Source organism: Drosophila yakuba, chromosome 2R, assembly GCF_016746365.2.
Source record: "Drosophila yakuba strain Tai18E2 chromosome 2R, Prin_Dyak_Tai18E2_2.1, whole genome shotgun sequence".
Classification (NCBI taxonomy): Eukaryota; Metazoa; Arthropoda; class Insecta; order Diptera; family Drosophilidae; genus Drosophila; species Drosophila yakuba.
The window spans coordinates 13445931-13468945 of NC_052528.2; the positions used below are offsets into that span (position 1 = coordinate 13445931).

Genomic DNA, 23015 nt, shown 5'->3' on the forward strand with positions numbered 1-23015 from the left:
ACTACCTCTGCTGGCCAGCTAGATTTTGTTTGTTCAAATAGCCACTTGGATACCCTCGCAGCTCCCAAGAGTGTGTAAAACTTTTCCAGGATCTGAGGGAGAGGGGGAGAAAAAAAAAATTAATTTTCCAGCAAAAGTTTAACCATTTGCAGGAAATCACCGCACCGAGTTTTACGATTCTACTAAATAATATTTTCTTGCATACTCGTATCTCAAGGAAGACCTTGCCTTGACTTTCCCTTTCATACCATTTCCTCTAGCCAAATTATTTGATATACTAAGATGCTAGGTGCTCCGAAGGGGGGATTTTATGATTTTCAATTTATGAGTAATAAAATTCGTAAATATTTTGTTGTTGCTGTCTCAGCTTTGTGGGTGTTCAAAACCTTCTAACCCACGCTAATGTCGTTGACAAAACTGGTTGGACAAGGCGGATTGACAAGCGGAGTGGCTTACAGTCATAAAATCATCAAATCTATTACTGTTCGTTCTCCCTATGTTTTTATTAGAGTCGACGTTGAGAAAAAATGATTTTTATATTTCCCGCCACACCGAATTGGTTTAATATCGACGAGGGCTTTTCTACTATTTAATTCGTTATGTTTCCTTGTTTTTTGATGGCCCAAAAAAATTGGATATATGGCTTTACTAAAGCCTTATATTGTGCGGGCAGCACTTTAATTCCACATTCTAGCTGACATTCCTGACAAATTCCCGCATATACTACGCTTACTATAAATTCAGATATTTGCATCCAAACTGACCAGGCCGCAAAATACTTTCAATTTCGCATGGAAAAGGTTTACTCTTGCGGTCTAGCAAAAATTTTCCAAAATATTCGATGGCATAGCTGAAAAAATAGTTGACACAACCGAGAGGGGTGGGTGGGGGTAACATTTTTGTATTAATTAACGAAAGATGAAAGTCCCGAAACGGGAGGGTCTTCACTTGAGAGAGTCGGGGTCACAGCCATCGACATCTCCATCATCTACATCCCCCAGTTTGTGTTCATCTAAAATGCTCATGAAGCAGAAAATAATTAATGTTAATGCCTTCAAATGGAAATGGAATCGGTGTGGCCTCTTGGACGCTCTAATTTGTGCAGACCGCAGAGTTCATAGCAAATTAGTTGATTAGTTTAACGTCGATCGGGCCAAATGGGTCCGAATGCGACCAAACTGCCGGCTCTTGGCATTTGATATTGGCCAGACCGGGTCGCATTTGTTCAGTTGCAAATTTTATAATTCAATCAGTGCTCAAGCACACACTGAGCAGCCAGACAGAGACTTGGTAATGCGGCAATTTGAGATCAGGATGCTGTCTGGAGGGAGGAATGGGAGTGGCACAACAATAAACAAACAAACATTTCGAGGTCGTTAAGGCTCCTTGACCCCCATCCCCATTCCCACCCACCATCAACATCTGAATCACACTCACACCCACACCCACACTCTCGATTCGCGTGATTCAAATGCGTTTTATTGTGAATTTATTAAGCGTGCCCAGGGCGCACATTAAATGCCTGGTCGTCGGTTGACACTCTCGAGTGAGGGTATGCGGGTTGCCGGCGATGATTAAGGCGGTTCTGGGTCAGCAATAAACTTGGCCATAAGCGCAGCATCCAAAGCCACCGACATTTGGGGTTTCAGTCAGATGGAGATAGTAACTGGCTTGCCATTGAAGGCAGCGAGAAGAGTATTTCGTTTTGAGATTAAGATCTTACGACAAAATTCATCCTAAATTTTTGGAAGTTCTCCCAATTCTGAAAAAGAATTCCACTCTTCATCACAATTTCATTAAAACACTCTCTCTCTCTCCAAGCATCTTATGGCTTATATCACCATGAGGACAGACAGAAATCCCAGCGACGTCAGAGTGGCTAAAAACCGCTTAAGTGTCGTCTGAAAATCGGATAGGCTCACATTTAGCCAAGTATGTAAGTCGCTTTGCCTTCCTAACTCAGCTCAGAGCGCATATAGAACACATGTGGAAAATAATTGTTATGGCCGTACCGAAATCCTTTCCCTTGCCATTTAAAACAATTTGAAACACTTTGCCTCGCGCTTAACATGGCTGACAACAAATTTGACACACCAAAGCCGCTTTAATCAATATAATAAAAGACATTTGTTCACTTGCCGAGAGCAGTTAGCAAAACCACCGAAAGGAGAAAAAAAGTTGGTTAACAGGCGCAGATAAAGTACACAAAACGCAAACAAAAAATTTAATTAAATTTATAACGCAAAGCCGCAAAACCCAGAGTGGAGATTTATGTGCCCGTTAATTTTGTCAAAGCGAGTAGATGCCGGCTAAGTGTCCTGCCGGCTAAAAGGAGTGTGCACACACACAACCATACCGCCACCAGCAACACGACAACAACAACAAGAAGAACAACATGAACAACAACCACTGGCGGGAGAAGGCCAAAAGCAACAGCAAACGAACGAGAAAAAACCTCACCGGATTTCCTGTGATATGCCACAATATTTTCCATTAACGCGCTGGAGTTACCAGAAACTGGCAGCGTGAGCGAATAAACTGGAAACTGGTCTCGATAAGGAAAGCGAGTGAGCATGAAAAAACAAACACACACACGCAGGAAAAAAGGAGCGAAAGAGGAAAAACAAAGGGCCAAATGTGCGTTGGTCCAGGCCACTTCACTTAACTCCGGACCATGGCCAACTGGGCCCTCGATTCTGGATTGTGTACCCAGGCCTCACAGCCTCTCAAACATCACCATCACCATCTCACCCTCTGCGACAGTTGCCGGCTTTGTATGAGTTAATGACTTGTAGATAGTTTAACTTACAAAGCAGCCAGCAGGCCATCTAGGCCCGATGCCCAAGTCGATGGCCAACACGAATGGCAGTGGGCTAAAACGGGCCGGGACCTTCGAGTTGCGATTGCGTTGCGTTGCGTTTGCCATTAGTGCGACATCCGGCGTTGCGCTTCGCTTGGCTTTGCCACACGTAACAACTCACGATAGAGATGCGCGAAACACACTTTGGAAGTATGGAAATGTTTCGAAATGTGCCAACTAGTATAAATCCTTTTCTTTTTTTAAAGCGAATGCCCAACTCTTGCATTTCGCACAGTAACTCAGTCACACGGCAGAGTCCTGCGAAAGGGAAAATGAAGTGCGGCCAATGAAAGCCAACTGCAGCTCAAAAGCCTTAGTAGTAATTCAGGCATCTCTGGGTCCTGCGTCCTGCTCGAAAACTATTAGCAGGCTTTTGAGGCCAATGCAGGCCAGCATACTCACTTAGCTTGCGGCCAGGAATCGACTTTGGCATAGGCACAGCCGCAGGCACATAGGCAAATCCGTAGGGGAAGTGCTCCTTGGAACCCTCATATCGACATCATCATCACCATCTTCATCATCGAGTATGGACGTACGCTTTGCGGTTAAGCAGTTAGTTTAGTTTGCGTACAATTTGTGGGACCAGTTGACAATTACAGCTGCCCCTGGGCACCCAAACTTCCCGGCGATTTGGCCACTAACCACTGGCCAGAACGACGGATGACTGGATGGCTGGCTGACTGGCTGACTGGCTAGTTGGTTTGGAAACCCATGAATGAAATGCTAAACCGGTTGGGCCTTTCGGCCTGCTGCTCATCTTTCATTTACTTTGCACTTACTGCACTCAGTCGAGTGTGTGTTTCGTAGTCTTTCCTTCTTTTAGTTTGCTGCCTGCTTCTTTGCTTCCTACTGTCACACTTCAAGGATTTCTTTGTTGGCCATCCTGGCCTGGCCTGGCCTGGCCTGCATATGTGTGACAATTACCCTCTGTACGAGTATATTGTGTGTGTGTTTTTCTTCGTGCCAGCGGGGTGGCTTTTCTGCCGCCGCGTCCCGCCGCCCTCTTGGCCATAAAAGCCACAGTGTCGTTGCCATATAACCATCTACCATATAGCCGTCTTTCCATCTACCCATCTACCCGTCTTCCTCCCGTAATGACACTAAATGAGTTGTATGTAAGTTGCAGCGGGCTGGGTCTCAGTTTTCTCTGTTTCTCTGTTTTTGTCGTCATTGTCAGTGCAAAAACCTGTCAAGTTGCGCCGTTTTTTGTTGCCTCTTTTCTTGCATTTTGTTTTTTTTTTTTATTTTGGTTAATTGCCGCAGGAAATGTTCTGGCAGTGGCGAGTTGGTCAACTGTCGCTTGGCTTAATTGCTTGAACTTTAACCGGCTGAAATGGCAGCGCATGCAAATGGAGGCGAATGACTAACTTTGCCACTGTCGTTGGGTGGGCCAGTTTATGCTGGCCACATTTCCGTTTCGACCGAATTCATATCCGCCTCCTCTTCCTCTTGACCATCTTCTTCAAGACCATCTTGTCCGCTGTCTTCCCAGACAAATAATCAATTAATCCGCCGACGGAGTCCGCGACAGAAACGTTTGTTTTGTTTATTTGTCCAAGCATTTGTGGTCGATTCGCCACCATTCACGATTCACGTTTCACGCAGCGCACAGTGGCACCGAAACCAGTTTAATTGAGCAATGTTCTCTGAAATAAATGAATTATAAATTAAACTTGTTTCGATTTGGGGACGGGGAATTAAGAATGTTATTAGAGATTTTCGCTTGATAAATGGCCAATTCATTAGGCGAAACTGGGCGGGATTTATCTATGGCAGTCAAGGCGACAGTTGTCTTTAGCTGGGTAATTTATAAGAGCTCTCGATCAGCAAATGATTAATGGCGCATTATTTGCCAGCAGGTTATTATTATATACTCGTATCTGTATAATCTCCCATTTAATTGCCCGATCGGAGCAGCTCGAAAATGGAACTTTCTCTGGCACCCACACATCATCTGCGATCCGATTTCCCACCGCACCAGCGACAGTGTGCGTGAGTTGTCAATGCTTTTACGAGTATATGTATACCTATGTAGATTGCCCTAATGCTGATTAGGTCGGCAACATATAGATATATGTACATATATATGTATACATATGTATATATACCCCGAGTGAGTAGGCTGTTCAATTTGGTATCGAACGTGGCCCGGTCGTTTTTCCTAAGACATTTTAATGCTAATGAGCCGCAAGCTGTAGACCTACTTTGGCCTAGGTGTGGGCCGCTTCAGCGTCAAACAGCCTGGCGGAGAACAGAAGAGACCGATGGACTTGGACGGACAGACAGATAGATATACATCCCATGTCTCAATGACAGCCTGAGAGTTGAGCTCCCTGCCCGGCTGGCTGCCACATGTGAGTGAGCGAGCGGAAAGGAAACGACTCGAATCGAATCGAATCGAATTGAACTGAAATCGGTGGGGGTAAAAAACAAAAACAAAAAAAAAGTAGTTGTACCAAATTAGTGCGATGTGACTGAGCGACGTCGTCGGGGCTTACGCTTAAGTAATGTGTGTTTTATGTGTGGGCCGTAAAACTGGGTAACCGGGGCCATCTGACTCCGTATTCGACTCCGACTCTGACTCTGAATCTGCCTGTGACTACGATTCCGATTCCGATTCGGATTCGAACGGAGGGCGCTGTCAGGTCGACATTCAACATCCATGTCGATTCGATGCCAATTGAACTGTTCCCATTGCCGATGCACTTGGCAAACTACGTGCGCAAATGTCGAACGTGCCGATTAACCATGCGAATTTCCTTTCCATCTCGTTTGGTTGTACACGTAGAAAAATCACTTGTATTTACACATTAAAGTAGGAAGTAACTAAATAAGAAAGCCAGCTTCTGTCGTATATGATTTTAGTACAATTGATAAAGTTTACTTACTGACATTACAAACCTACAATGTATTTTTCTCTCTGCACAGCTACCACCATCTGCCACGTAATGGCCGCAGTTACTGCTCCAACTCCGGCCGTCCAGGTGGCAGCCCCACCTGTGCAAAAGTTTCACCTGACGCCCCACGATCTGCAGATACTGGAGGGCACCGACACCCTACTGCGCTGCGAGGTGTCCAACCGGGCGGGAAAAGTCCAGTGGACCAAGGATGGCTTTGCGCTGGGATTCTCGGCGGTAATTCCCGGATTCCCACGCTACTCGGTGCTGGTGGATGCCAAACAGAATGCCTACAATCTGCAGATCAAGAACGCCACGCTCGAGGACGATGCCGAATACCAGTGCCAGGTGGGTCCAGCAGCTGGTAACCCGGCCATTCGTGCCAATGCCAAGCTGAGCATAGTGGCCGCTCCGAGTAGCATCGTTATCGAGGGCTATGCCCGGAATGCCCGCGTGGAGGTGGAGGAGCGCCAGAACCTTACGCTGCACTGCATCGCCGAGAACGCCAATCCGGCGGCGGAGATTGTCTGGTTCCAGGGCGAGGTTCCAGTTTCGACAGGTGAGTTCAAGACATATATGTACTACATAACTATATTTTTAAGGTGCTTATAAAAATACGAACTTACAAGGCATTCAAGCTTTAAATTAATATTGAATGTAAGTAGCTGGAATATACGGGAACGACGGTTTTTTAACGGTTTTATGATTATATGATTTTTTATATATACGTATACACGACCCTATAACCAGTTTGTTTGATATTTCTAAATATTTCTCAACTAATAATCCAACCACCAGTTACCTTCCTAGAAAATTGAGGACACAGTAAGGTGCATAGCCTTGAACAGAAATCTCACCCCCACCCTTGCGATCATCCTTATGACTGCTTGTGCGCGCAGGTACACCCCTTCCAAGATTGCTTGTGCGCACCCCCTTCCAAGATTGCTTGTGCGTGAAGAAGTGCAATTGTAATTTTGAGAGTTTTTATGAAAAGTCGTATTTTTAATTTCAGAATCGTGAAAAGCATACCATTGGAAAGGGCTTGAAAAATCCTTTCCAATGATACCCAATTTTTTTTTTTTTTTTTTTTTAGAGAGGGATCCCCATAGCATATACCGAATCGGCGGTTTTGGCCTGTTTTCGGGTAGTAGTGGGAATATACGGGAGCGGCGGTTCGGGAGCGGCGGTACTTAGCGGAGACACGAACCTGTGATTAGTCAAGACGCATTTAGTTGGATAAATGCAATTCTTATTGGAACATTCTTGTTAGAACACTTATTAGGTTTCAGAAAAATCCTGTTAGAAGGTTTGTGTATAAACGGTGTAATAGGAAAAATGAGCTAGAGAGATCCCTTTTGGGGTTGAGTGCAATTTTACGTATTGATTTTACTTCGTCGAGTAGATATTTATGTATAGAAGAGTTGCTTATAATCTTAAATAGGTTTGAGAGATAACTTTACATTTGTGTTCCTCAGCGCCAAACGGGGAGACTGCTGTGAAGACGCTCGCTCCCGTATATTCCCACTACTACCCGAAAACAGGCCAAAACCGCCGATTCGGTATATGCTATGGGGATCCCTCTCTAAAAAAAAAAAAAAAAAAAAATTGGGTATCATTGGAAAGGATTTTTCAAGCCCTTTCCAATGGTATGCTTTTCACGATTCTGAAATTAAAAATACGACTTTTCATAAAAACTCTCAAAATTACAATTGCACTTCTTCACGCACAAGCAATCTTGGAAGGGGGTGCGCACAAGCAATCTTGGAAGGGGTGTACCTGCGCGCACAAGCAGTCATAAGGATGATCGCAAGGGTGGGGGTGAGATTTCTGTTCAAGGCTATGCACCTTACTGTGTCCTCAATTTTCTAGGAAGGTAACTGGTGGTTGGATTATTAGTTGAGAAATATTTAGAAATATCAAACAAACTGGTTATAGGGTCGTGTATACGTATATATAAAAAATCATATAATCATAAAACCGTTAAAAAACCGTCGTTCCCGTATATTCCAGCTACTTTCAGCTAAAAGCTATGGAGCCGTTGAGAAGAAAATCTAAACAATCTGAAGTCATAGCGACTTTCAGCTTAAGGCTACCCACGTTTTAAATGTATGCCTTGCAAAATGTTACTTATAAAGTAACAATGACTAGTAGTCACCAATAATTTCATGATCCCTGACTGCGGTTATCCGAAATAATTCCCTACAGAGATATGTATTTCAAATTATCTGTGATCTGTCTCCATTTTCATTATGCTAGGAGACCCCATAAAATCAAATATTTATGACTCTTTGAACCTATTATCGAGAAAGTCAAGCGGCTATTTACCTGCATCCAAACCCATAGCTCGCCCTCCTTTTCTGACTTCCCCATTGCAGTCTGTGCAGTCTGCAGTCTGTGAAGGCTCCTTAAATCGAGAACCAATCAGGTGGATTCTAAGAGTAGACACCCCCTGTAGATGTCAAACTCTCTAATACTCGTGTATAAAAATGGATCCCCTTAAATTGCTCAGGATCAGTTCTTATAATACCTCAGCACTGCATTCTTATAATATAATTTCGGTCGAACTTTCTCGGGATATCACGTCTAACCGTTTTAATTGTTTGTGTGGACTCAAACCATTTACTGTGAATAATTTTTAAAACGAATTAAAATATATAAATAAAATATATTTATAAAAAATTCAAAATGGAATCATCAGTGGCTTGTGATTTGTGCAACCAATGCATCGAAATTAGTGAGTTTGTCTCTCATTACGCGAAGTGCTCAGAACCCAGTAAAGCCTGCGAGGCTTTAATGTTAAACTCTAACATTAGATGTGACTTATGCTCTAATCTAGTAAAAAATTGTGAATTTGATGATCACTACCAACGCTGTGAAGGACCCCGAAATGCATTTAGCATTTTAATGGGTAGAGGAAAACTGGATGAAGAAGACCGCCCTATGACATCAGCTAAGTCTATAAAACGAATGAGGATGGAAGAGGATAAGGAAATATCTAACCCCCCAAAAAGAAAACATATTGACTTAAGAAGGGAGCTCTTATGTCCTACTTGCGGTGAAAAGTACTCGGCAACCAGAGAACGTCAACATATTTTGACCGATATACATAAAAATGCGTCGGCCAGAGAAGTTAAGAACAATGCGAATATCATATTGCTTACATCAGAGACGACATTTCCAGTACAATCATATCGAATTGGTAGTCCATTTAATAATATGATTGATTTAAAAGAGTTTTATCAGCAGTGTCAAAAAGATATAGTTGAAGTTATAAAGCATTGTATGATAGACTACAGAACCATTAAATTTAACCTAAGTGTATATGGTTCATATATAAAGCAAACAGATGAAGGAGTTACAGTGGAAACAATGAAGCACTTTAAAACTGCCTACAAATCTGTATACATAAATGAAGATATTATTGATGAGCTAAATTCGGCCATAGATTGCTTACTTACATTAAGCAGCGAATTTCAAGAAAAAGACTCAGGCTGGGCTATTAAAAATTTTAACTATTTTGAAACTACTATAATAAAACTGGAAAACATTCCTGCCAGCGGATACATTAAAGCTCCTCAAAAAATAAGAGCCCGAAATGCGCTAATAAACGTGCAGAATGCCGACGTATTTTGTTTCAAGTGGTGTATACTAGCATTTATAGCTAATCAAAACCATGAAAATAGGACTTTTACAACCCCCCAGCAAAGGAAATATTCTAGAGAAAGGATGACAAAGCCTCAAAGCTATAACATTAATATTAATGATGAAACAATTGTGTATGGCGGAATGACTTTAGATTTTTCGGGAATTAAATTTCCAATAGAAAAAATAGGAGTTCGACATTTTGAGAAAAACAATGTCAACTTCAGCATAAATATTTATGAAATTGATGAAGCAGGTGAAAAAATTGTTGGTCCCACGATTAAAACAAAAGAAAGAAAACGGAACCACATTAATATATTGGGAATCGATAATATTACCCATAACATTATGCATTATGCGTATATAACAAATCTTTATACATTATGCTCTTCACAATTTTCTAAAGGAAAATCGGGAGGATATTTTTGTGAGAACTGTCTTCAGTGTTATCACGTGAAAAGCACTACTCACAACAAACTGGAATGCGGAAAAGTGTCCTCATTTTATCCGGATCCTAATACGACAACATCGTTTAAAGGATATCACAAAAAATTATCTCCTCCAGTGGTAATTTATGCAGACATTGAGGCTGTTCTTGAAAATTACAAAACATGCTTGAATTCTTCTGCTTCCTCGTCAACCACGCAAGTACAAAAGCATACGGCATGTGCCGTATCTTTTTATGTTGCCCATAAAGATTATCCTAATCTTAACGAACTGTGGACCTACGAAGGTAAATAGAACCACATTTTTATAAAATTATATTTAACTAACATATTTAAATTTTATAATTTTATAGGCGTTGATTGCATACAAACATTTTGTAAAACTCTTAAAGAAAAAACTTTAAGCCTGTATTACAAATATTGGGTTAACTCCAAGAAACCGAGGGATGACACTTTCGATGAACAGCTTCAAAAGGGAAATTGTTGCGCCTGCGAGAAAGAAATAAATGCGAGCGACCTGGACAAATTCTTTGATCAATTTTCTGGAGAATACGTAGGTCCTATCCATAGAAATTGTAAGCCTAAGTTTAGATTAAGTGACCCTTTCTTTCCTGTAGTGTTCCATAATTTATCTAAATATGATATTCATTTATTTATTACTGAATTAGAGGGGGACTTAAGTCCCATACCTTGCAATAAAGAGCTCTATATAGCACTTACGCAAACTATAAAAATCAATGCTACAAGCAGATACAAAATAAGATACATAGATTCAGTCCGATTTTTAAATTCAAGTTTAGATAAACTATCAAGCTATATGGAAGATAAAGATTTTAAAATTCTAAGTACGAAATTTCAGGGAGAAAAATTTAAGCAAATGAGGAGGAAGGGGGTGTTTCCCTATGACTACTTAGATAGCTTTGAAAAGTTTAATGATACCCAACTTCCAAGCATTGATAGTTTTTATAATTCTCTAAGTGAAGAAAATTGTAGTATAGATAACTTTAATTTCGCACAGAAAGTCTGGGAGACATTTAACTGTCGAACTATTAAAGACTATTTAAAACTATATTTAGAAAGCGATGTTTTAATTTTAGCAGATGTGTTTGAAAATTTTAGGAAAATTTGCAAAAAAATTTATAAGTTAGATCCCATTAATTATGTTACTGCGCCATCAATATCATGGGATGCTATGCTTAAGTTCACTAATGTAAGTTTAGAACTAATAAGTGATGGCGATATGTACAATTTTTTAAAAAGAGCAATTCGGGGAGGGTTGACTCAATGCACTCAGCGCATTTCTATAGCAAATAATAAATACTTAAAAAACTTCGATCCAAAAAAACCGAACAATTTTTTAAGTTATATTGATGCCAATAATTTATATGGGTGGGCTATGAGTCAACCCTTGCCACTATCAGGGTTTCAGTTTTTGGATAAAGAAGAAGTTGATTCATTCGACTATAAAAATATAGCATGTGATGGTAGTATAGGGTATATGCTAGAAGTTGATCTGGAGTATCCTGCCGATAAGCATGATTTACATAATTATTTACCATTCTGTCCTGAAAATAAAATTCCACCCGGGGGCAAGCAAAGAAAGCTTATAGCTGATTTAACTAATAAAAGTGAATACATAATTCACTTAAAACAGCTTCAACTTTGTTTAGAGCATGGTCTTATTGTAAGAAAGGTACACCGAGTTTTGTCCTTTACGCAATCATGCTGGCTGAAGCCTTATATCGACCTAAACACACAGCAGAGAAAATTGGCTGAAAATGATTTTGAAAAAAATTTTTTTAAGCTAATGAATAATGCTGTTTACGGAAAAACAATGGAGAATGTAGCAAAGCGTCGTCAAGTAGCTTTAGTTAAACATTATCAATCGAAACAAAATTCTCCAGGTTTTAGACAGCGCATAGCTAGAAATGATTTTCATAGCGTAGAAATATTTGGTTCAGACTTAGCAGCAATTGAGTCAACACCGTCCAAAATTATGTATGATAAACCTATATATATAGGAGTAACGGTTTTAGAACTCTCAAAATGGCTAATGTATGAATTTTATTATGACTTCCTTTTAATTAAAAGTCCATCTACGAAAATAATATATATGGATACAGATTCATTTATACTATCTTCAGAAGAAGATTTTTATCAAACTATAAAAGACAACCCACAACGCTTTGATACTTCTAACTATAAGCAAGAAAACCAATTTAATATAATACAGGCTAATAATAAAGAACCAGGAAAAATGAAAGATGAACATGCCGGTAAGGTTATGACCTCTTTTGCGGGACTTAAGGCTAAGGCATACTCTTGTTTAGTTGAGGGAGAAGGAAATGACCCCGAATGTATAAAAAAAATTAAAGGTGTAAAAAAATCTGTTATTAAGAGGCTGAATCATGTAGATTATATTGAATGTATTAAGTATAAAAAGACTTTTTATGGGTCACAGAGAGTAATTCGTAGTAGGTCTCACATTCTTTATACCGAAATTGTAAATAAAATTAGTCTTAACTATAAGGATGATAAGAGATATATTTCACCAGATAATTGTAACACTTTAGCCCACGGTCATTATAATATAGATAATATAATTAGCAGTAACTTTACTAATACTCAATAACAAAAAATTATTGTATACCCTTGTAAATTACAAAACAATACAGAAATGTAAATAAACAAAAACCAAATTGAATTTGAAATTATTTTATTGTGTTTGATTACTTAAGCATATCATTTACAGATATCCATGAGTTGTGGCTGGAGTCGAAACCGCTCCACTTTACAAGCACCTGATTCTTTTTTCTTTTAATTATTTTCTCTATTAGAAACGCATTTTTATCTTTTACTTTCTGAAGTTCCTCTTCATAAAATGAACCTTGAATAGGGTTACTCATATAATCTTCTATTTCATACGTTACAGGCCTTGTTGACTTAACTTTTAAAACTTTAAAAACTTCTGTAGTCCAATTAGGTTCATATCCCTTCATAAATACTCCCTTGTATTTACTTATTCTAACGAAATCCCCTACTGAAAATTTATGTTTTGGGAATATTTTTGGTATATTATATACTGATTTTAAAATGAACTCTTCATTTTTGACACCCACATCCACAGGCTTCATTTTAATAGTTCGATGATAAGAATTATTGTATTGATCTACAAGAAATTTGATTTTATGAATCCATTTATAGTCACCTTTCATACTGAACATTTTCCACATACGATTTTTTAGAGTTCGATTGAATCGTTCACATATAGAAGCCTTTAGGTGTGTATAAGTATGGTAATGATTTATATGAAATTTTGTCATTAATTCCCTAAAAGCGGAATTAAAAAACTCTTTTCCTTGATCTGACTGAATGTTCTTAGGTCTACATTTACTAGTTCTAAAAACAGTTTCCATTGCCTGTACCACATCTGGGGCAGACTTTGTCTTAACCGCTTCGGCGAACGCATACTTTGAAAACGTGTCAATAACGGTTAGTAAATATTTATATCCCTTATTTTCTTTACTAAATGGAATCATTTCAACCAAATCAATTTGCCATGTATCATTTATTCCTTTTTGAACGAATTTTCGACGTTTAAAATTTTTCCGAGCAGGCTTATGAATTTCATTAACAACTTGTTGTTTGCTCATGATCAGGATTTGATTTCTTTGAGTTACTTTTTATTATAAGACGTTGCTTGATTAGATAATAGTGATTGCTTATATACTAGTACATCCCGTTTTATTTCAACACGCATCTTTTTAGAAATTTCAAAACATAATCGAGTTAAATCTATTTGTACATCTTTATCATAGGAACCCTCCAAATCAGACAGTTGAATATCTAACTTTTGTAAGGATGCACACTTAGGAATTATATGTTTGTGATAAAGATAAATAACTTGTTGTCGTAATATGGAATTCCAGCACAAAAATGTGGTAAAAAAGATACCCAATCTTAATAAAGATCTCCAGGACTCACAATCGAACTCAATTTTGTTACCATATTGATTAATTACTAAAACGTACTGCTTATCTGATTTCCTAAATCTAAAATTACACTTTATTGAGGACATGCAAGGATGATCAATAATAGTATCTGGCATCAGGAAGTCATACTGGTCAAGTTTCAGCTGTATATATTCCTTATATGTGAGCAGTTGCATCCATTCGTCTTTATCAAATCCAACGTAATTGTTTTTACTTTGTTGCATCCAAATCATGGCCGAAAAATTACGAGAAGTTGACAGACCACATTTCAACTTTAAGTTATGACCAACATAATATTCGAAACCAAAAATAACTTCATGATCCTGGGTCTTTCGAGAAGATTTCATTCTTTTAGTTATGCACGTATCCATTGGCTTAGAGTGCTTTATTCAAACTAAAAGTATATTCTGATCTTGGCGGTATATAAAGGAGGAAGCCCTTCCAAACTCACCCTCAGTTGATTAAAAAGTCTCAACCAATCATCATGAACACTGTAGATCGAAATTCAAGCATTATAGTAGACTTTCAATATTTACTTGGAAACAACAAACAAGTTTTTGTAAAAGAGTTAGCGTTTATGCCGGCCGGAACTGTCATACCTAATTACTTTCATTTTAAACCACCATTTAACATTAAGGAATTGGATAATGAAACTCTTAAGCAACAACATCTTAATCATCAGAAAATAAACGGATTGGACTGGTCAGCTGGAGATATTCCGTATACATGTCTTGAAGAAATACTTTCACCGCTAAACAAATACCGTACAGTTATCGTTCGTGGTGAAATTAAGAAAATCTTTTTAAGCAAGTACTTAACAGCCAACATAATTGATATAGATATTGGAAAAAGTTTAACTCAGCTACCCAATTTTTTTACCAATTGTAGAATACATAAGAAAAAACTTCCACTTCGCTGTTCATTAAATAATTTGTTTAAGTTATTTGTATTCTTAGAAAACTCGAATTATGAAATATACAGTAATGGTGACACATATGTCTAAACTTAAATAAAAAATAATTTGTAAACCATTTAGATCGTCTACTATGGATTCCGTTAAAAAGTTGTTTGGTAATAATCCTGAGAAAAAAGGATACTCTCGACTTATATATTGTAATTATTGCGGATCTGATACGCATTTCGAGAAGAACTGCGCCAAGAAACGCGACCAGGAAAATCAAAAAAAAGCATAGTATATGTACAATAAATAACGGAAAAATATACATTTTATAGTTTATCTTGTATAAAATAAATCAGTGAATATACATTTAAAATGTTTCGACAATTTATACATCCTTACACAATGTTAATTTGCGGCCCTTCAGGATCGGGAAAAACAACATTTCTAGAAAATCTGATAAACAAGAAGAATGATCTTTTTAATGTTTCAATTGATCGAATTATTTGGTGTTATGGGGAGGAGACTGCTAAGCCAAATTTTAATAACATTGAATACTTTAAAGGAGTTCCTGAAACTATCGAAAATGAAACTAATGAGCCTATTCTCTTGATATTGGACGATTTGATGATGGGAGCCTTTAACAAAAATGTATGTGAACTCTTTACTAAAGGTTCCCACCACCGAAATTTATCTGTTATTGTTGTTACTCAAAATATATTTCACAAATCATCGCATACCAGAGATATCTCACTTAACACTAAATATATAATTGCATTTAAAAATCCCCGTGACAAACTGCAATTTCAATGCCTGGCAAGACAAATTTATCCGGAAAACCCCATGGAGTTATTTAGAATATATAAAGAAGTAACAGAACAACCACACGGGTATTTACTTATTGATCTTACCCAGGGAATAAACGATCTCTTGAGATTTAGATCAGACATTTTTAATTCGGAATATACAGTGTGCTATTCTGACGAATATGGTTTACAAAAAGAGCCTAAATCGCTTGAAAGCGAACAAACATATATTGTATGTTCTCAAAAGGGCCAACAACAAACTACGGAAGGCAATTATAAGCAATGGTGATAATGAGCTGGTAAAAGCAATAGTAGAAATAGTTTTAAATACATTACGAGGAAATCATAAAGTCAATAAAGCTCATCTAAGTGCTTTAAAAAAGTATAAAAATGCATTGCGATATATTTCATGTCCAAAGCGTACATTAAACTCTAAGAGAAAAGTCCTAATTCAAAAAGGTGGCTTTTTACCAATTCTAATTAGTTCGTTGCTTTCAGGAATTTTTGGAAAAATTTTAAAAAATGATCAAAAATAAGCATAATTTAAATAAAGTAATTTTAATGAACCCGAATACCTTACAAAAATTACTTAATAATGATCGAGGGAATGAATTAATAATTACAAAATTTTTACCAATTCTAAATAATAACAAAATAAGTGATTTTGATAAATGGATTAGGATTCGTCAAGAACTAAGTTTCTATCAAAATAAAAAACGTAGTAAATCATGGAATACTTCAAATGAACAAAAATCATACTTAAATTCAACGAGAACAGCTGAATCTCAAACAATAGAATCGATTGATATAAGTCCTAACACTTCAAAATTAAATTCAAAGTTTTCACCGAACATGTCGGAGCTTTCGGATTTACCTCAAAAAACTGATGAAGAAGATTTTAAATCAAAAGAAACTGCTAAGTTATTACCTCCAGAAAGTGATGATGAAATTCCAAATAAAATTATCAATAAACGAAAGATAAGAAACACTTCGTTTTCAGGTGATAAAGATGATATAAAAAAACAAGCAGTAGTAAGAGTAAAGCTTACTGAAAAACAACGCAGGTTAAGAGAAAAGTTAAATAAAATTAAAGCAACGGAAACATTACCATATCAAAATTTAAATTATATAACAGGTCGTGAAAAATTGCGAAGATCAACTAGAAAAAATTTAGTGCAAATAGGGAAAAACAAACTTAATTGGATATCTTACCAATAGCAGAAATTTAAATATAAAAATGAATTATGTAAATGATTTCTTTATTACATTGCTCAGTAATGACTCATTGAATGTATTTCCTGATAATGTAAAGTGTGCATTTACAAACATTGTAAATATCTCCGAAGACATGAATGATGACTGGGAAGTAGGCATTACAGATATGTATCTGAATAATTATATTAGCAAAACAACTGCAAAAGAAACAAATTTATCTGAAGAAACAGAGTTTGTGAGTTTAGTAAATGCTGAAACATTTAGATATAAAAACGTCGCTGTCGAATCGAAAATATCTGAATGTGGATTGATTTTTATTTACACTGACATAATTAAACCCAGGTCTGTTGGTAGTATGAGACCCCGATGTCTTCGTGTATTGCATTATAACGGAAAAGAAAAAAATATTCATATTAAAAATATTGAATATTATCCTTTGGATATATGGTCTCCAAATGAAATCTCAATATTAATTACTGATTCAAGTGGATATAAAGTACCTTTCGAGACTTCAGCAGTGCCGATTTTTGTTACTCTTCACTTTAGAAAAAGGAGAAGGTCAAATCTATAAATAATACATACTCAAATAATGCTTACTTAGAACACTAATAGTCATCATGGTGAAATCTTATCAGGATTATTATGTAAATCAGTGTGGAGCAGGTTTGTCCAATATAGGAACCCTATATGTAACCCCGCGAATTATTCAACAAGGTCGAGGAATCGGAAACTTTTTTAGTGGACTTTTTAATTACATAAAACCACTTTTCATTTCGGGTTTAAATGCTATAAAAAATCAAGCTGCAGAGACTGGAAAAGCTGTAATTAATGAATTTGGTAGAAAGCCATTAAGAAATATTATTCAAGAACAGAGTAAAATTGCTTTACAAAACCTATCAAATAAAGCAATAAATAAAATGACACGGTTTCAAAATGGCAGTGGAAAAAGAAATAAAAAGCGAGGTGGTAGAAAAAACCGAAATCATTTAACATCTAAACGACCACGTAAACATACCCAACCGTCTCATAAAAGAAAAAAATCATCAAGGAAATTAAATATTACGGATATTTTTTCTAACACAAAATGAGTAACCATATAGAATGTATGAAAGGCGAATTGGATTTGTTTGCACCACACCCTACGCAAAGTTCAATTCTACGAACCGAAGAGGTTTCTTATAATCCAATTGCATCCTTGGATGGTGCCTCTTCAATCGAATTTGTTTGTTTAGGGAATGGTGAAACATATCGAGATCTATCAAGTGTTTATTTACGACTTGTGGTGCAATTGAAAAAAAATGATAACAGCGTCATTGAAGGAAATGCTGTCGGTGTAGTAAACAATATCTTACATTCAATATTTAGAAGTTCATCAGTATATTTAAATAACATATTAGTTTCGCAGAGTGATAATAATTATCATTATAGAGCATATCTGCAAACAGTTTTAAACTATGGGAGTGACGCCTCGGAAAGCCACTTGGCCTCGCAAGGTTATTTTCCAAATTTCGGACGATTAACATCAGGAAAATACGTTTATCCGAGCTCTAATGAAACTCTGAAAAATATATTTCAAAATAGTAATAAGGTAGAACTATTTGGAAAAATTCATGGTGATATATTTAATCAAACGAAACTTCTTGTCAATAATGTTGACTTAAGAATTAATTTTAATATTGAAAAAACTGCATTTTATTTAATGGAAAAGGATAGCGAATCAAATTTAAAGATATTAGAAGCACAACTTTTCATGAATCATGTAACTGTGAACCCAAGCATTTTATTGGCTCATCATCATGTTTTACAAACAAAAAATGCTCTTTACCCATTCAGTAAAGTAGAAGTAAAATCGTTTACAATTTACCCAGGAAACAATACGCTATCAATAGACAATGCTGTAATTGGACAATTACCAAATTTTCTAGCTTTTTGTATGATTAAAAACCGTTCATACTCAGGCAACAGAGGACTAGATCCATTTAATTTTGAACATTTTAAAATGCAACGCTTTAATCTAATGGTGAATGGAGTTCAAGTTCCTTCGCAAGCTCTGGAATTTGACTACTCGAACTCTGAAAACGTTCAAAGCTCAAGAGGCTATAATATGCTATTCAGATCAAGCGGAATAAAACATTATGATCGTGGTCTTCAAATTACCAAGGAAATGTTTGATACGAACAGTTTTATATTAGCCTTTGATCTAACTGCTGATCAGGCAAATACCACCATATGTTCAAATTTGATGTCGCAAGGCACAATAAGAATCGAAGGAAGATTTTCAGAACCTCTTAGTGAAGCCGTTACTTGTCTGGTATATTGTGAATACGATTCCATGATTGATATTGATAAGCATAGAAATATTCGAACCCTTTTTTAAAATGAATACTTTACAAATTCACGATTTGCTTACAAAACATATATACACAAAATCAATTTTTAAAGGAGTTTTCCCTTCAGACCAGCTTCCAAAAACTATTTCAAAGTATCCGGCTTTAATTATTGCAAACACCGACACATCAGATCAACCAGGAACTCATTGGATTGCATTCTATTTCGAAAGTCGCAAATCAGCAGAATTTTTTGATTCCTATGGACAATTGCCCCAAAACAAGGAATTCGTGACATTTTTAAAATCTAACGCAAATAAATATTGCTATAACAAGCAACAACTACAAGGATATTTTTCTAATACGTGTGGTCATTATTGCATAATGTATGGTCTTTTTAAATGTAAAAAGAAAACGCTAAAATATTTATTAACAAATTTTAAGAGAAATGACTTTTCATATAACGATAAATTAATACTTAAAATGTTTAAGTCTAATTTTAAAAAATAAAATGCAAGATATTTAAGAAAATCAATGTAGTTTATTTGTTAAGTCGTTTATTTAGCTTATAATATTTTAACATAATATTGAAGGCCTCGTCTCTTAAAATTGGAAGCCTATGACACTGGCACGTATCGGGTCCTTCCGAAGCGTCATCATCACTCCAGGGACAAAGCTTGTAGTGGAATCCATATTTAGAATGGATCAGTTCTTTATCCTCTAAGTCCTCCAGAGTGCTCTTCAAATATAAAAGCTGCGTTACGTGCTCCTCAAATATCATGTCTTCGAACTGCATCAAGAAGAGCTCAATTTGTTTGGAGTCCATTATCGTTATGGTTCTTTTAAGGTTTTTAAAGACTGATGTTGGATTTAGAAAACTCAAGCCTTTATATTGGAAAATTTCATTTACTTATTTATTTACTGATAAAAATTCAATTCGTGCAGAACTATATCTATTTACATCCTTCCCCTTATATACCATATGGGTAATACCATTCTCATTTAATTTCCTAAAAGGTGTCTTAGTACAGAATTTGTTTACATAACTCTTAGGTAGAAAAATCCAAACATCTTTTTCGTCCTTGTCTGCTAAATAAAGAGCTACCTTAGTTCCATAAGGTGTCTTTTTCAGCTTACAACCAGTGATCTTATACTCAAATCCAATACATAGATCTTCAGTTTTTGTATAACCAATCACAGGCTTCGATTCATTCAGAGTCTCTAGGAAATCCTAGAAATTCAATAAAATTTAAACAGGATTTATTTATTAATGTCCTATATGCATACCATTTCTGACCAACGTGAGATTTGATTCGTTATGCTCTTGTAACTATTCGTATTATACTAATGCATTTACTTACAATTACGAGACTTTTATACTGTTCAGCACTACATATATATATATATATATATATATATATATATTACAAGAACAAAATACTACGTGAAAGAGATACCAATATATCTGTTATGCTCTTTATATACATAAACTCAGTTAAGCCTATGTAGAATATTTTTATATACTTGAGTATATCTATCTCATTTTGTATAAATATATAACTTCATATGAAATAAAAGGTTACTACAAACCTAATATAAGACAGCACTTTTCTCGAAAACTCAGATTCAATTTTTATTCTCAGAATGACAAAGTTGTATTGTGAGTTGTGTTCGGAAACAAAATCGTTTGCTTCACGCAGCGGTTTAAAAAAACATACCTTAAAAGTGCATAACTTCAGCTATCAAAAATCAAAATCTTCTTATTATTGTTGCTTTTTCTGTCCCAATGAACGAAAATTCTGGTTGCGATATAATTACAATGTTCATCTCTTGCTGATGCACGATGCAGAATTAAAGAGTATGCGTAAATCAACGGAAAGTTATCAAATAAAGATAAAACAAGTTTAAGAATTTAATTTTGTAAAATAGTTTTATTTAATAAATTTCTGTATAATATAGACAAATTAAAAACCTAGATCAAATAAAACGTCTAGTAATGAATGGTCATCTTCATCCTTCATTATTCGTAAATACATGTTGGGTTGACTTGGCTCGATGAACTGATCAAAAATATGATCATCATCAGGAAACTCATAGATTATAGGATCTGTGTGCAGTATATCCATATCGAAATGCTGTGCACATTGCATTTCTTGATCGTCTCCATTGCCTCGTATAAGGTCATTTAAAACGTCCTGCGTTGCCGCTCCAAAAGGAAAATCGCTCCACTCAAGAGACGCAAATTCACTTCCAATTTGTGTAGTGGGGGTAGATGACATAGAAGGAGCAAATACTCCTCTTAAGAAGCGATCTATCGAATCCTCTGTGTCGATAGCCTCCACATAGCCTTCCTTCGAGCCTTCAATTATTTCGACATCAGAGTCTTGAGTTAATGGAACATTTATTCCATTTACTGAGTCAACAAACTCTACAGTAAGATCCATTGGTATGCAGTGCTGAGGTATTATAAGAACTGATCCTGAGCAATTTAAGGGGATCCATTTTTATACACGAGTATTAGAGAGTTTGACATCTACAGGGGGTGTCTACTCTTAGAATCCACCTGATTGGTTCTCGATTTAAGGAGCCTTCACAGACTGCAGACTGCACAGACTGCAATGGGGAAGTCAGAAAAGGAGGGCGAGCTATGGGTTTGGATGCAGGTAAATAGCCGCTTGACTTTCTCGATAATAGGTTCAAAGAGTCATAAATATTTGATTTTATGGGGTCTCCTAGCATAATGAAAATGGAGACAGATCACAGATAATTTGAAATACATATCTCTGTAGGGAATTATTTCGGATAACCGCAGTCAGGGATCATGAAATTATTGGTGACTACTAGTCATTGTTACTTTATAAGTAACATTTTGCAAGGCATACATTTAAAACGTGGGTAGCCTTAAGCTGAAAGTCGCTATGACTTCAGATTGTTTAGATTTTCTTCTCAACGGCTCCATAGCTTTTAGCTGAAAGTAGCTGGAATATACGGGAACGACGGTTTTTTAACGGTTTTATGATTATATGATTTTTTATATATACGTATACACGACCCTATAACCAGTTTGTTTGATATTTCTAAATATTTCTCAACTAATAATCCAACCACCAGTTACCTTCCTAGAAAATTGAGGACACAGTAAGGTGCATAGCCTTGAACAGAAATCTCACCCCCACCCTTGCGATCATCCTTATGACTGCTTGTGCGCGCAGGTACACCCCTTCCAAGATTGCTTGTGCGCACCCCCTTCCAAGATTGCTTGTGCGTGAAGAAGTGCAATTGTAATTTTGAGAGTTTTTATGAAAAGTCGTATTTTTAATTTCAGAATCGTGAAAAGCATACCATTGGAAAGGGCTTGAAAAATCCTTTCCAATGATACCCAATTTTTTTTTTTTTTTTTTTAGAGAGGGATCCCCATAGCATATACCGAATCGGCGGTTTTGGCCTGTTTTCGGGTAGTAGTGGGAATATACGGGAGCGAGCGTCTTCACAGCAGTCTCCCCGTTTGGCGCTGAGGAACACAAATGTAAAGTTATCTCTCAAACCTATTTAAGATTATAAGCAACTCTTCTATACATAAATATCTACTCGACGAAGTAAAATCAATACGTAAAATTGCACTCAACCCCAAAAGGGATCTCTCTAGCTCATTTTTCCTATTACACCGTTTATACACAAACCTTCTAACAGGATTTTTCTGAAACCTAATAAGTGTTCTAACAAGAATGTTCCAATAAGAATTGCATTTATCCAACTAAATGCGTCTTGACTAATCACAGGTTCGTGTCTCCGCTAAGTACCGCCGCTCCCGAACCGCCGCTCCCGTATATTCCCACTACTACCCGAAAACAGGCCAAAACCGCCGATTCGGTATATGCTATGGGGATCCCTCTCTAAAAAAAAAAAAAAAAAAATTGGGTATCATTGGAAAG

General features: G+C 36.6%; 1 protein-coding gene and 1 long non-coding RNA gene across 3 annotated transcripts in view; one reads left to right on the plus strand and one right to left on the minus strand.

Moving 5' to 3' along the window:
• Window positions 1–23015, plus strand: part of LOC6530477 (nephrin) — a 41125-nt gene that overhangs the window by 12110 nt on the left and 6000 nt on the right. For both annotated transcript variants that reach the window (XM_002091356.3, XM_015197194.2), the window contains exon 2: window positions 5789–6316. In XM_002091356.3, the coding sequence (XP_002091392.1) occupies window positions 5789–6316 (528 nt within the window). The remainder of the gene's footprint in view (window positions 1–5788; window positions 6317–23015) is intronic.
• LOC122319520 lies at window positions 1458–5790 on the minus strand. The gene is made up of 2 exons (XR_006245132.1): window positions 5065–5790; window positions 1458–4506 (listed from the first exon to the last, which is right to left on the minus strand). It is a non-coding gene; the product is annotated as an uncharacterized LOC122319520 (long non-coding RNA).